At 49.4% G+C, this 14,376-nt stretch overlaps 1 protein-coding gene across 2 annotated transcripts in view; it reads left to right on the top strand.

Moving 5' to 3' along the window:
- The first annotated feature begins 5,506 nt into the window (after positions 1–5,506).
- Htra1 (HtrA serine peptidase 1) overlaps positions 5,507–14,376 on the top strand; it is a 51,069-nt gene continuing 42,199 nt past the window's right edge. For both annotated transcript variants that reach the window (XM_048455182.3, XM_048455181.3), the window contains exon 1: positions 5,507–6,107. In XM_048455182.3, the coding sequence (XP_048311139.3) occupies positions 5,522–6,107 (586 nt within the window). In that variant the 5' untranslated portion in view covers positions 5,507–5,521. The remainder of the gene's footprint in view (positions 6,108–14,376) is intronic.

Raw genomic sequence — 14,376 nt, 5'->3', positions numbered from 1 at the left:
TTGTCCAGTTTGGTCTGTTTAGTATATTCACACACACACAGCCATCACAGTGACTTGTTTTTAGTATTATTTTTGAGTTTTTGAGGCAGGGTGACTTGAGAGTTGCCTCAAACTTGGCATGTATCAGAGGATGATACTCCTTGACACTCCTGCATGCATCTCCCTAGTGCTGAGATTACAGCCCAGCATGCCTGGAAGTCATCATAATCTGCTATCTCTTTCAACCAGGTGGTGGGGCGGCACCTTTAGGGGGCAGGGAACCCTGACTGCTCTTAGAACTTGAAAGGGAGGGGGAGGTGAGAAGGCAGGGAGGAGGTGGAAATTTTTAATAAATAAATAAATAAAAAGAAATAAAAAAAAATCCCAGCACTCGTGAGACAGGCAGGCAAATCTCTGTGAGTTTGAGGCTAACCTGGTCTACAGAGAGAAAACCCGTCTCAAAAAAAAAAAAAAAAGTAAGTAAGTAAGGAAGGACAGAAAGTGGAAGCACCCCACTGTCTGACTGTTATGAATAATGTCACTATGGATGATGACCCCAAGCTCTGTGTGCACAAGTTTTCCTACTTCTCCCAGGACTTGACAATTAACCCAATTTTTTTCTTCTCAGGATCCCTTAAAGATGCCATTGCCCCAAGACAGCAGAAAGTAAATTTAAGAAGAGGACACCCACATTCCCAAGAGGTAGGGTAGATGGTTTTTGATCATTCATTGAATTATGAATATTTGTCATTGTTTAGGGGAATTGGTTACAATTTGTTATTGGTAATGGTCAGGGAAAAAAGTAAACAAAAGAGATTAGATTCAAGGTACTTCTTTTGAAAAGAAAAAAGGGAATATAGATACGATAGGATGAAAGGGTAGATTATTGAATCTACTTTTGAAAAAGCAACCACTAGTTTTAAATATTTTACACTGGTTTGAACTTTTGTATACTGTATACAAATTTTGTATATCGATACAAATTTGAGACTAATTTTGTTTGAACATACTGTACATACATTTCTAATCTTGTTCAAGGTATTGTACCATAGTACCTATACAGCTCTATGCAGCTCATTTACTAATGGAAGGCAAGCTTCTAGTTCTTGAAAGTTATTATTACCAACTATTTAGGATAATAAGGAAATGCAGATTAGTAGTTAGTCACCTATTACAGTGGAACTTGCAGTCACATTAGGTATGTTTACAAGGTCAAACAGAGATATTTTAGATAGACAAGTCATCCTCAAACACTTCAGAGATCTATAGAATATGAAATTTAAGATGTTTTAATAACATAGTTTCTTTTTTTATGACAATGAGACTCGTCTGCTCCTGGCAGCACCAATCTACTTCAGAGAAGATGATGGGAATTGAAGATAGTTTACTTTCTTTGTGGCAAGAGTAAACCACTGGGCAAGAAAGTGTTCTTCCCTTGATTGTTGATGGTATGTTGTGCAATCTGGACAAGCAGAACACAAAAGAGAGTGACTCCAAAGCCTTATCAAGATAAGGTGGGACAGTCCTTCAAAAATCCTGTTTCGTGGAAAAGTCTGTCTAATATTCTAGGCCTATAGGCCAAAGATGGGTGCCCCTTTATTGCAGAGGAAATGACAGCTGTTTCTGTCAGTTCTCACAGTTTTTGGAAGTTATTTGCTCGCACTTCCTGCTTACTCAATTCATATTATTTCCTTCTCAGGTCTCGGAGGGAGTTGAAAAGTAGAAAAATAGTTATAGTTTTCCTTGTTTACCAGACTCAGAAAGGAAATTCACTAAAGAAATGTAACGTATATAAGGTTGAGAGACATAAAAAGATTCTTTCTTTTTCTTTTCCTTTCTTTCTTTCCTTCCTTCCTTCCTTCCTTCCTTCTTTCTTCTTCTTTTCAAAAAATTTTAAAAATAATTTTATGTGTTATAGACTTTTGGCATATGTATATATGTACCACATGTGTGCAGTGCTCACAGAGGCCAGAAGGAGGCCTAAGATTCCTTAGAATCTGTCACTGGAGTTACAGATGGTTTTGAGGCATCCTGTGGGGGCTGGAACTGAACTCCAGTGCTCTGGAAGAGCGGTCACTGCTGCTCACGGCTGAGTCATCTCTCCAGCCCTCTTCTACTTATCTTGAGCTATATTACGTTATTAGTTACTTTTCTTATTGTTGTGACATATTTGACAAAAGCAGTTTAAGGAAGGACAGGTTTGTTTTGGCTCCCTGTTCAAGGGTACATCCGCCTGTCATGGTGGGAAGTGACTCGGGTCACCTTGCACCCACCTTGCACAGTCAGAGAGCAGAGAGACAAATGCTGGTGTTCAGTTCACTCTCTCCTTTTGCCGTAGCCTGGGACCTCAGGTCACGGGATGGCATTCCACCCCCACCTCTATTCCTCACCCCCACTCTACCCCACCACTGCACCCGCTCATGGTAGGTCTTCTCACTTCCACTGGACGTCTTTGGAAATGACCTCATAGACACTCCCAGACGTTTGTCTCCTGGGTAACCTGTAGAACTGAAAATCAAGATTAACCATCAAGTCATGGAGTGCTCTAGCCCACAGACACCTGCCTATGCTGTGAACGCTAGACCCAATCCTCCTAGCTAACTGTTTTGGCACCCATTTTCTCCATCCCTTTTCTCTCCTCTTCCCGTCTCCGGTGGCCACGGTTGCACTGTGTTTCCAAGCCCTTAGTGCCCTGATCTCCCAGCCCCCCACCAGGCACCCACCATCACCCTGCTCTTGGTTTCTTATGCTCCCTCTCTGCCGTGCGACAGGCCCTGGCTTTTTGAAACTTACAGGGCCTACTCAAGTGGCAACTTTCATTTATGTCCACTTAAAGTTGGATAAAAATGAAAACCCAGTTTTTCGTTTGCCCCAGCCACTCATCAGCTACCTAGCTGTCGTCACACTGAGAACATTTCCACTGTTGCAGGGAATACTAGATTCTGAGCTCCTGGGGGCCGAGCTCAGTCCCTCAATACTACATACAGAATTCTGCTGAGGGCCTGCGTGCTATCCTGTCATGTGGCCCGTGCTGAAGAGACTTCTCTTACAGTGAACCAAACTGAACGACCTGGGATTGCTGCAGGGAAGACTGGCAGAGTGCATCAGTGTGGCCTCCCGATGCTGGAGTGTTGAGGGAGGGGATATGCTCAAGGGAATGGAAGCCTAAACCAGTTCAGAAGGAGTTCCATCTGGTGGCAGGCTTCTGTTACTACGAGAAGGGACGGACAGGTGGGGGATGGCTGTGTCCATAAGGTTGCCTGCAGCCCTGGGATTGATGGGCAACCTGACCCAAGGGTCAGTTTGGTGACTGGAAAGGAAATGGAGCAACCTGGACTTGATCTTGCTGGGACTAACAGGGGGTGGAGTGCAAAGAGCCCAGGAAGAGTCAAAATCACCAATACTGTTCCTTTGATCTGGGGCCGTGTGAAGTACTGGCATCCCAGTTCCCAGGCATTCTGGGTGTTTTGCACACGCGAGTGAACTCACACACCACGTGGATGACAGATCTTTCTCCGGCTGCACAGTGGCCATGGCTTCTGGGGTCAGCTCAGCCTTTTGCTGAGTAAGGCTTTGGCAGCTGCGGTGTCTCCTCATTCATTATTCATGAATAGACCAACTGTTCAGAACCGAAGCTTCCATGTTAGACACTGGAGTTGAGGAAGAGCGGCAGGGAACCAGCCTGTTTGCCAGCAGAGCTGCCCTCCTCACCCTGGAAAACACTTCTGTAGGAAATGGCGCCAAGACCTGATGGAAGAGAAATGAGTTTTCATGATGCATCAAAAAAGTGCTCTAAAAGGAAAAAAAAAGCAGTCTCTCTATGTAAGTGGCTGCAGAGGGGAAGACTCTGGAAGAGAGAAAGCATGAAGCATTACGGTCAGGGTCACCACCCCATGAAAAACTGTTGAAGCGTTAGGAAGGGTGAGAACCATCACTCTAGTGAGACTTTGGGAAGAACTGACTGGGACCTGCTCTGGTTTGGATATGATTCTCTCCCCCCACCTCCCCCCAGATAATATTTTTCTGGGTAGCCCTAGATGCCCTGGAACTCTCTCTGTAGACCAGGTTGGCCTTGATCTCAGAAATTTGCCAGCCTCTGCCTCCCAAGTGCTGGGATTAAAGGCTTGCTTAGCCTTTCCGGTCTTCATTCTTACCTGGAAAAACAAGGGGGTTGGACAAGGAGGAGTTACATCTTTCCTTTTATGCCACCAGCCTGCTGGGATGGAACCAAATATACCTCCTCGCTTCCCTCCTTTTGTTTATTGCAATAGAGGAAAACACAGGTCTCCAGCATATACCGAGATGAGTAGATCTCGGGTCAAGGACTCCCCTCCTTAGCCCGTCTCTATGTTGTTGTAGGATTCGAGGATTCCAGCTAGGACACCAAAGTATTTTTCACGGGAGGCCCCTTTCTACTGCCCCTTGCTGGGAGAGACCCTCTACCTGGTGGCCGTTGAGACTTAACATGGGGCGGGGTATGTTTTGAGAGGAGTTGCATTTGGGTTTTAGTTTTTAGAAGCATTTTTACTGGAAAATTTTACTGTGCACAAGGGACAGCCCAGAAGTTGACAAGAGCGAGATCAGCCTTATTTATCAGTGACTCCTCCTTTCCTCAAGGTCAACAGCACCCCACCAGGTATGAGGGGGAGGGGCGAGGAGGCAGCTCAGGTGGGACGCGCACAAAACTATTTGATTCTCTGGTTCCCCAAGACAAGATTTAAGTGTTTAGTGTTGGCCAATAAGTGTGTCAGGCACCGAGACCCCCTTCCAGGGTCACAATTGCTCTTCCAAATGGTTCTTACATCTCTGTCCCAAAGAAGTGACTGTCACTGAAATCCTCATCTGCGAGTTCAAAGATAGATAGGGACCCGGTTGATTTGCCCAAGTATTGGGACTGCAGGCGCGGGCTGGGCGCTTCTGTGTGGTAAAGACACGTTCCCTGACGACTCAGGGTAAAAAACAAAACAAAACAAAACCATACCAAGCCAGGCGGCCTCTGCACGCTCCCGGCAAGCCTTCCAGGTACCAGCCCCGTATACCCTAACGTGCGCTGCCACGCACACCACCGAAAACAACTTTTAAAATAAAAGAAGCGTCAGGAAGGTTTATGCTGCCAATGGCCTCTGCTTTTCGCTTTTCTCGCTTGAAAGTAGGTCTGGGCGCTGGGTTTCTGCCAGTACTGCCGACGCTGCCTTTCCATGACAGGGTCAGATTGATTCGCATCCACAGATCCCCATGCTGGGCACTGGTCCATTCCAGTTGTGGCCGGGGTCTATGTGATCGCCTTCCGTGCTGGACGACCTATGGGAACTTTCCCAGGCGATCGCGTGGGGCTGAGCAGGCTTCTCACTGTTGAGTATTACTTTGGTTTTAAGGTCGTCAACCTCAGAAGAAAAAGAAGCCTAGATTGGGAAACTGAGCCTGGACGGAGGGCGGAGTCGCTCGCTGCCCCGCCTCGTTCCCCCCGCGGGCGGTCCCCAATCGGCCCCCCTCCCGGGAGCCGTGCCCGTCCCCCTGGCTCCTCGTCACCGCCGCTAGGCCAATGGGCTGGGCCGCACGGCCGCGCGCACTCACACCCGCTGTCCCCAAGACCCCGACACGCCGTCCCCAGCGCGATTCTTCGGCTCTCGTCCGGTCCACAGCCGTCGGAGTCGCCATGCAGTCCTCACGCACCGCGCTCTTTTCTCTATTGCTGCTGCTGCTGGCCGCGCCCTCCTTGGCGCTGCCGTCCGGGACCGGCCGCTCGGCCTCAGCTACCTCTGTGTGCCCGGAGCGCTGCGATCCCACACGCTGTGCCCCACCGCCCACGGACTGTGAGGGTGGCCGAGTCCGGGACGCGTGCGACTGCTGCGAGGTGTGCCGCGGGACGGAGGGCGCAGCGTGCGGCCAGCAGGAGGGTCCCTGCGGCGAGGGGCTGCAGTGCGTGGTGCCCTTCGGGGTGCCCGCCTCGGCCACAGTACGACGGCGCGCTCAGGCCGGCCTGTGCGTGTGTGCCAGCAACGAGCCGGTGTGCGGCAGCGACGCCAAGACCTACACCAACTTGTGCCAGCTGCGCGCCGCCAGTCGCCGCTCTGAGAAGCTTCGCCAGCCTCCGGTCATCGTCCTGCAGCGCGGCGCCTGCGGCCAAGGTACCCGCCCTACCCTGCACTGCACTCCTGGGTGGTTCCCCACCCTCACCATCCCAACCCAACCTGTCCGGACCAAGGGACAGCAAAGAACTGTGTGGTGTTCCGGGCATCCAGTCAGTGGGGGAGAGGAACGGGACTCGGGGTGCCTGTGTTTCAAGAGCTCCCTCGGACCCAATTTTTGCGCCCGGCATAGGGTCGTTCCGCGCAACACCGAGCAGGTGTTTTGCGCACTTTGGTCAGGCAGCCCCTCTCCAGGGTGACCCCGCATGCCGTTGGGGAGAGTCACTTAGTATCAGGATCTTGGCATATTGATACACTTGCCCTTGGGGGGGGGGCACAAGAACTCTTGTGTGTCGCTTTCCTTCCCTTTTCCCTTTCTGCTGTCCACTTTCTTCTTGGAATTAGCCAGGCACTATTTTTCTTGTATCCTCAGTGAGAACTTTCACTTTGGAGATGTGGGAAGAGGGAACAGCGCTGCCCAAGTCAGCCCGCACTTTCCTCACCTCGTTTCCTAAGCAAAAACAGGCTTAGTACCGCGGCCCTCTCGCTTCCATTGATTTGAATTAACTTTCCAAAAAAAGAAAAAAAGAAGCGCCAGAACTCATCCTTTGGTTCTTTTGAATGAGCTCAAACAGGTACCGAACCACAGAATTTGCCGAGGTAGAGGAGAGGCCGGCTAGGGATGAGGAAAAATGTCCCCCAACCCCCTCCAACAAGGTCTGGAGTGGCAGGGAGCTGGTGATGGGGTGAAGGAGGGTGAGAAAGTGCCCAGCTCCCTGCCGGGACTTCCAGAGAAATAAATGCAAGGTTAAATGCAGAGGTACCCTGTGGAAAAACAGTAAGCTCAGACTGGCCGCTCAAGCCGTGTAGGGACCAGCCAACTGGGCTCGGTAGTACACTTGGCTTCAGTTACAGGGCTCCTGCCCAAACCTAGCACCTCCCTCTGGGCATGTGGTGGGAGGATAGGAAAGCACAGGACAGAGGGATTGATCTAGATTTTTCTTTATAGGACTATGGCGCATATGATCACTTTGGATTTGGCAAATTTTAACTCACGTGGACAGGAAGGTATTAGCGTGGTGTAGAAAGAGGTGTACCATTGTTGTAGTCTTACCACCAGAGCCCAGGGCTGACCCTCAGCCCCAGGAAACTCAGCCTTATTAGAGAGAGGAAAGTTTTTCCAGAGAGGACTGATCCAGAGTGTTTCCTAACGGTCATGGTGAGGACGCATGCCCACTGAGCCCCAGCCCATGCGGCAGGTAAGTTACCCTTCCACGCTTATTTGGTCCCAGCCTCTGGAGGAGGAAGCTTCTGTCTTTATTCGTGTCTTACATAAAGTGGAACTGAGGGTGACTGACTTGTTCAGGGTCCCTCGGCTGGAACTTGAACCCAGCAGCTTCGTTCAGAGAAGGCCAGAGCTGGATCCCCAGGCTCGATGGAGGCAAGGGGCTTCCAGTGGGCTGGAATGGCCGCCTCACCCTGGGAAGAAGTGGGCGCAGTGCCGGTGCTGAGTGGACTCTTCTTTGAAGCCGAGAATAGACTGGTGTTGCCGGAGACAAGTAGAGATGTCCAGAAGTAACCCGGAGTAGGCGTTCAGAATCCCCTGGGGAGGAAGGTGTGTCACACAGGCTGGAGTTCTTGATTAGTTCTCTGGTAGGCGCTTCTCAGAAGAGGGCCACTGTAGCTAGCACTAACCTAGAGGAGGATGGCAGAGGGCAGGGGATCTGGGCCGCTTCTGCAAGAATCCGAGTGTGGGGTGGTGATGTCTTAAAAGCACATTTTGATGGAGAACGAAGCAGCTGTTACTGTTTATGGCTCCAGGTCATGGGGCCTGGGTTCCTGACACTGTGTGGAGCTGAGTCAGCTAAGGTCTGGACTTAGCAGAGACCAAATACTTGGCTGGTTGAATTGTCGCAGGGAGACAGGCCCTTTGTTGGCTCAGGCCCCAGTGGTCCCTCTGTGTGGAGACAGCAAGGGAAGAAGAGCTGGAGGTTAGCCATCCTTCCTACATTGGTAAGCACTTGTTGCTCTGTATTGTGCCTAACATAATATATCTGCTTACCTGGTACTTAGGCACTGATAGTTACGTGGGTGGGTGGACAGAAAGATGGGAGATGCTTGGCACACACAGTGGACGCGTAGCTTTGCTTTGCCCTTACTTCCCAGCTGAGGCTGTGTCCTGAGGTAGCTCCCAGACCCTGGGAGTCAGCCCCTTTCCTTCAGCCTCACCCTGCTCCAGCTTTCAGCCGCTGGTGCCCAGGGCAGCTAGCTCCCTTGATGTCACAGTTGAATAAGGAGAACTGACTATGTGCTCCAGTGTGAAGGGCAGATCGATGGGAGCCCTGTTGTAGCTGGGTGGACACAGGGCCTTTTTGGAGAAGTCCCATCGAGTGGAAGATGAGGGGAAGCGCTGTGAGAAGACACTGAGAACAGAGAGGTTCTGAGGCAGAATCTAGGCAGACAGCTCAGGAGACAGGTGGGAGTGTGGTGGGGGGAGAGGTTCCAGGCATTGCATCGGGAGTCACGGTAGCCCTTTGGATGGAGAAAATGCCATCACACCAAATGAAACTTTTTTGTTGATGTTGTTGTTTTTGGTTTTGGTTTTTCCAGACAGGGTTTCTCTGTGTAGCTTTGCAGCCTGTCCTGGAACTCGCTCTGTAGACCAGGCTGGCCTCGAACTCACAGAGATCCTCCTGTCTCTGTCTCCTGCATGCTGGGTTTAAAGGTGTGTGCCACCAATGCCCGACAAAAAGAGAGAAACTCTTGTCTGTAAGTTGGTTAATGAAAACATCAGAGCCCATTTCTTGTTTTGGAAATAGAGACGAATTATCAGTGCTGCAGGGTTTGGCTGAGAAGTAGACAGGTATCTAGAAGACCGAGGTTTGTTACTACTGACCAGGAGAGTGTAAAAAGGAAGTGATAATTAATGGTGGGTGTGCTGGTTCATGTCTGTGTTTCCAGCAAGGGTTCCAAGAGTTCGAAGTCAGTTTTGGCCAACAGACCCTGTGTCAAATTGAAAAAAGTTTCGATCAATATAGCGTACCAGCAACAAGGTGCCAGACGGTTCATACTTCTGCGCCAGGCATCTATTTACCAAGCCTTTGGTCCTCCTCACAGTGCCAGTGTTGTAATTTTCCTGGTACAGCTGCCCATCACACAGTAGCACCTTGAGCCCATGCTCAAGTGGGATCCGGAGCCCACTCTTAACCACCACTCTGTGCTGTTGACTGAGCAACGGAGATTATAAACCAGATCCAGCTGAGTAGCAGCTAATAGCTGAAATAAACAACACTCCAGATGGCCATGGCGTTGGACGATGAGGGATGGATCTCTCCTTCAATGGGCACAGGAGTCAGGGCAAGGTTGCCTTCAGTTACTGGCCAAGGAGAAGCACAGGGTAGAAGGGGTTGTATAAAGATGAGTCTCAAAGCCAGAGTTCCTGACTCTAAACTGTTCTTGGGCAGGAAAGGGACATTCCAAAAGACCAGCTATGGTGTGAGGTGCTGCAGATGTCTGTTAAAGAGCCAGGAAAAAGACTCCTCAGATAGGAAAAACCTAGTTCATCCATTTCTCCTGCTGTACACGTCAGGAAAGCCCACCCTACCCCGGACATCCCCAAAAGACAGGCATAGAGGTTTCCAAGCCTCAGGTCGGGGGCAGAAAAGGGCTGGAGGGGGACAGCTAGAGGTTGAACTCTTGGAGGCATGAACTATTTGTAAAACTGACTTGATTTAGCTGGCTCTTCTTTGTGAACCTTGAGCAGATTGTCACTGTGAACTTTAGTGCCTGGTCTTGCTGAATAGCGGAGATACAAAAACTACCCAGTCCCTGCCTGAGGGAGCTCACAGTTAACACAGTAGGGGTAAAGACAGTTGTTCATTACTAGAGGCTGTTTCCTCTTGTCTAGTGCAAGTTCACTAGAATAATTTCTGCTATTGGCAGTCGGATGTACCTTTGGTTCCTTAAGAGAATATGTGCACAGGATGGGGACCAGGCTTCATCTTAGGGCAGGGTTGGTAGAAAGAGTGAGCAGGATCCTGTCATCTTAAACTGCCTTCCTAGCCTTTGTACGGCTTTCTCATGGCCTGGTGCCTTCCCTTATTGTCCCAACGGTTTGCTAAAGTGTTAAATAGTAAGGCTTGATAAAATTAGTAAGTTAACAGGATCAAAAGCCAGGCATTTGGTTTACTTTATCCCATCCCAGGGAGCAATAAATAGATTACTTTGGAACTTAACCACGATTGGTCAGGGATGGTGAGGCTGAGAGCTAGCTGGCCGGATGCCTCAGTACGGCAGGCCGAATTCTGAGTTGGTTTGGAGCTGGGGCATGCTGGACAAATTTTGTGCCTTGGATTCAGACACCAGGTTCTTCATGAGCTTATGTTTCTTCTGGACAAATAGCTCTGGTCCCGCATGCTGGGAGGGAGCGGTCACGCTTGGCAGTGCTTGGAGGAAGCCTTGAGTACTGACCCCTGGCTCTGGCCTGTGTGGGGCCAGACCTAACCAGTACCAGTTCCTCTGGCTCTCAGGGCCGCAGCCATGAAGGGCCTGGATCCTTCCCTTTTAGCTAGAATGGCCTACGGGTCTTATAAGGAAACTGATCTGTGAAGAGATTGTGGTCCTGTGTCTGTGTCAAAGGCTTGGATGCCCTAAAAGATGCTTCTTGTTTTTCCTTAAATTACGATGGGGAAAGCCAGGGTTGGCACTGAATGGTGGCCCCCACCCTGTGTTTAGCCGCCTTCACGTCAGCTGTCTGCCAGCTTATGAATGTATCTGGGAGACAACGAGAGTGACATGCCCACTCCCAAGAGCCAATGCCAGCGAGTCTGGTAATTCATTCTTTACTCCTTCTCTGTGACTTTGAGCCCTGCCTCCTGTTCCTTCAGGTTGAGATTCCCCCACTGAACTGTTTCTTTTGCTTTTCCACTTTCTCTGCCATTCGAAATGGAAAGAAAAATGCTTCCAACAGAGAAACTGAGGAGGGTAGTAGATATTCCCTAAAGGCTCTCAGAAATGGCTGGAAAGTTGGTGTGATTCAGTCTTGTTAAATGACGGGCGTCTGGAACCACAGGGGAGCATTAGCCAAGACAGCATGCTTCAGAGACAGACAGAAGTGGCAGCGAAGAAGGGTGGGTATGGTGCTAGAGGCACAGGATTCAGCTTCCAGAAGCAGCGGTGTAAACTCTAACTTCATTCAATGCATTTACCAAACAGCTACGGTGTATGCAGAAGTATACAAAGTAAAGGGAAGGAGGGGCTGGAGAGATGGCTCAGAGGTTAAGCGCACTGGCTGCTCTTCCAGAGGTCCTGAGTTCAAATCCCAGCAACCACATGGTGACTCACAACCATCTGTAATGAGATCTGATGCCCTCTTCTGGCCTGCAGGCATACATGCAGACAGAACACAGTATACATAATAAATAAATAAATAAATAAATAAATAAATAAATAAATAAATGGAATGAGAGGTCAGATTGGCTGGCCTTTCTTATCGAGGTGAGATGCCTGACGGTGGGCGAGGCTCCTTTTTGAGCTTCTCTTCTTGGATGTGTGACTGGTATCCTCACCAGTAAAACACGGATGGAAATAAGATCGTTTGCCCACACCTCTTGGAGCTGTTAGCGTGGAAGGACGTCATTTCATGAAGTGTTGAGCATCATCTGCTGCCCTTCTAGCTAGAACCCTGTCCTGTCAGACAACCACTGACATCATGGTCAAAGCTCCAATGAGGTACTCAGCTCAAAGAGAAAGTTTAGAATGTCTCTCTGTCCCATGGACACTTTGGGTTGGTGAGTGGGTGGGTTAGATAGGATGTACAGAGAAGGGGTGATGGGAACATGTGTCCCGAGGCTGAAATCAGAGTTTCCTAGACTGGAAGGTTCGCAGGGCTGAGGGAGTCAAGTGCCACTTACCCATACCCTCCGATGGGCCCAGTTACTCATTCCTAACCATTATCTTCTGAGAAATATGTGACTTCCTTTAAACTAAGAGCTGCATGCGTGGGATACCTGGGAGTGTGCGTGTGCGTGTGTGTATGTGTGTGTGTGTGTGTGTACGCACGCGCATGTGTGTGCGCGTGTGTGCAGAGACCAGTGGTTCATTCTCAATCATGCACCACCTTGTATTTCAAGACAGAGTCTCCCACTGAACCTAGAGTTCATAGATTCAGCTAGACTACCTGGCCAAGGAGCCCCATAGACCCTCCCCAGTGCTAGGATGCTAGAGGTGTGGCATTGTGCCTGGCTTTTTCACATGGGTGCAGGAGATGGAACTGGGACCTCATGCTTGTGCCTCAGTTTACTGACCTGGGTGTCTCCTCAGTCCTTAAGACAATATCTTTACACACATTATCTTACTTGCCCTTCATGGAGCTGGTGACCCGCAGGACATGACATTTGATTGACACTCCAGGTCCTTCTCGAATCTGGCCTGCTTTTGTTTTTATGTTCTGGAAATCCCTCATAGGAAAAAATTTGTCATGTCTTAAGAAAAGAGGGAAATAAAAAATAACCCGAACAGTTTGGGAGTTTACAAATGCCCTATTATTTTGATTGCTAGAACAAGTTGTTGACTTAGCATATTTCATAAATGATCCTGTACGGCATTGCTCCCTTGCCGCGGGACCATCACATCTGTGCACTGGATTCTCTGAGGGCTGGCTGTCGTGGTTGGAATTTCTGATAATTCCCAAATTTGAATAACCCATGTCTTCATGAGTCAGAGCCTTGTGCAATGTTTCAGACCTCAGGAACGTCTTCCCCCCTGGTTGTGCAATAAGCTCTCTAGAAGGAGATGCGAGGCTGCCTGTGTGGTGAGCCCAGCCTGTCTCAGTGTGGATGAGAGGTAGAATTCCCTTCCACACAGTCTTGGGCAAGACGCTACCTGAGTATCCAGCACTGTGGCATCTCACACGCTGTCACTTAAGATGAGTTCTCTCTTGGGTGCCCGTACTCAAAGTGGGAGTCCCCGTTCTGTGTGTACAGATGGATACAGAGTGCTGCTATTTGGGGTTGACTCAGTAGATGGTGGCCAGCGGATACGGGGAGGGAGGACTCATGCGACAGTTATGGTTGCTTTTTGCACACACACAGTGAGCTGCCTGGAAGTGGAGATTATATTCTTGGGTCAGAATGGGAGAAATGTCACCAAACCACAGTGACCTGAAAAGTTACCACCACTGTTCTAATTGTGTAACAGGCCTTGTCTTGTTCCTTCATGGACACCCAGGAAGAAAGTAGCAACAAACGCTGCTACCTAACTGAAGAAATAAAAGAGGCTCCAAGAGATTTCATTCATCCAGGGCCACCCAGGAAGGAGGAGAGAGCTAAGATTTGAACTTGGCTCCGCTTCACTATCAAACTGTTTGGGGGAACTTCCTTGACTCAAGTGTTGTTTAAAAGCATGCTGATTAATCTTCAAATATTTGGAGTCTTTTCCAGCCTCTTCCCTTTTATGACTTTCTAGTTCAGTTCCATTGTGGTCTGAGAACATGCTTCATGATTTCTGTGCTTTTGAGTTCCTTAGAGTGTGTTTTCTGGCCTTGAATGCGGTCAGTCTTGGTAACTGCTCTGCACAGGCTCGAGAAGAGCATGTGTTCAGCTGTGGTTGGCTGGACTCTCCCAGATATCAGTTAGATGGAGTTCATTGGCAGTGCTCCTCAGGTCAACTAGATGCTGGTTTAGCACCTCTGCTGGCAGGGTCTGAAAGGGGTGGATGCTGAAGCTCCCTCAGCTGCAGTCTCTATTCCGGGACTGAGCTTTAGAAAAATGAAATCTCCCGAGGCCCCACCCCCACCCCTGGATGAGTTATGGACTCTCTGTGTTCTGTTTCCTGTCCTTGTTGCACAAGGACAAAGATATTGCCTGGAGGACATCAGCGGGATCTGGTGAGATCAGATAAACCAATGAGATAGTGAAAGGGCATTGTCAACCCGGAGTGCAAATGATTGACCCGTTTCTGGGCTGCTGTACAGCTGTTCCAGACTCTTCCAGATCTCCTGCTAGGGAAAAAAAAATACACCAAGACCAAGGCATTTGAAAAGATGGAAAATTAAGGTGCGTGCTTACCGAGTCTCTTCTGGCCATGGTTATTTTCAGGAAATACCTGAGACTGGACACTTTACAAAGAAGACAGCGTTCTTCTGCTCACTTTCCTGGAGGTTCAGGCTTATGCTTGACTCTGGTAGAGATGTCATGGTGGGTGGCACTGTAATGGTGGGAGTGTGAACCGGGGAGATCACGAGACAACATGGAAGTCAGAGAGAGGCCAG

The sequence above is a fragment of the Myodes glareolus genome, chromosome 7 (genome assembly GCF_982192425.1).
Source record: "Myodes glareolus chromosome 7, mMyoGla1.1, whole genome shotgun sequence".
NCBI classification, from domain to species: Eukaryota; Metazoa; Chordata; class Mammalia; order Rodentia; family Cricetidae; genus Myodes; species Myodes glareolus.
Note: the sequence above shows the minus strand (reverse complement) of the source record. Positions and strands in the feature narration are given on the sequence as shown.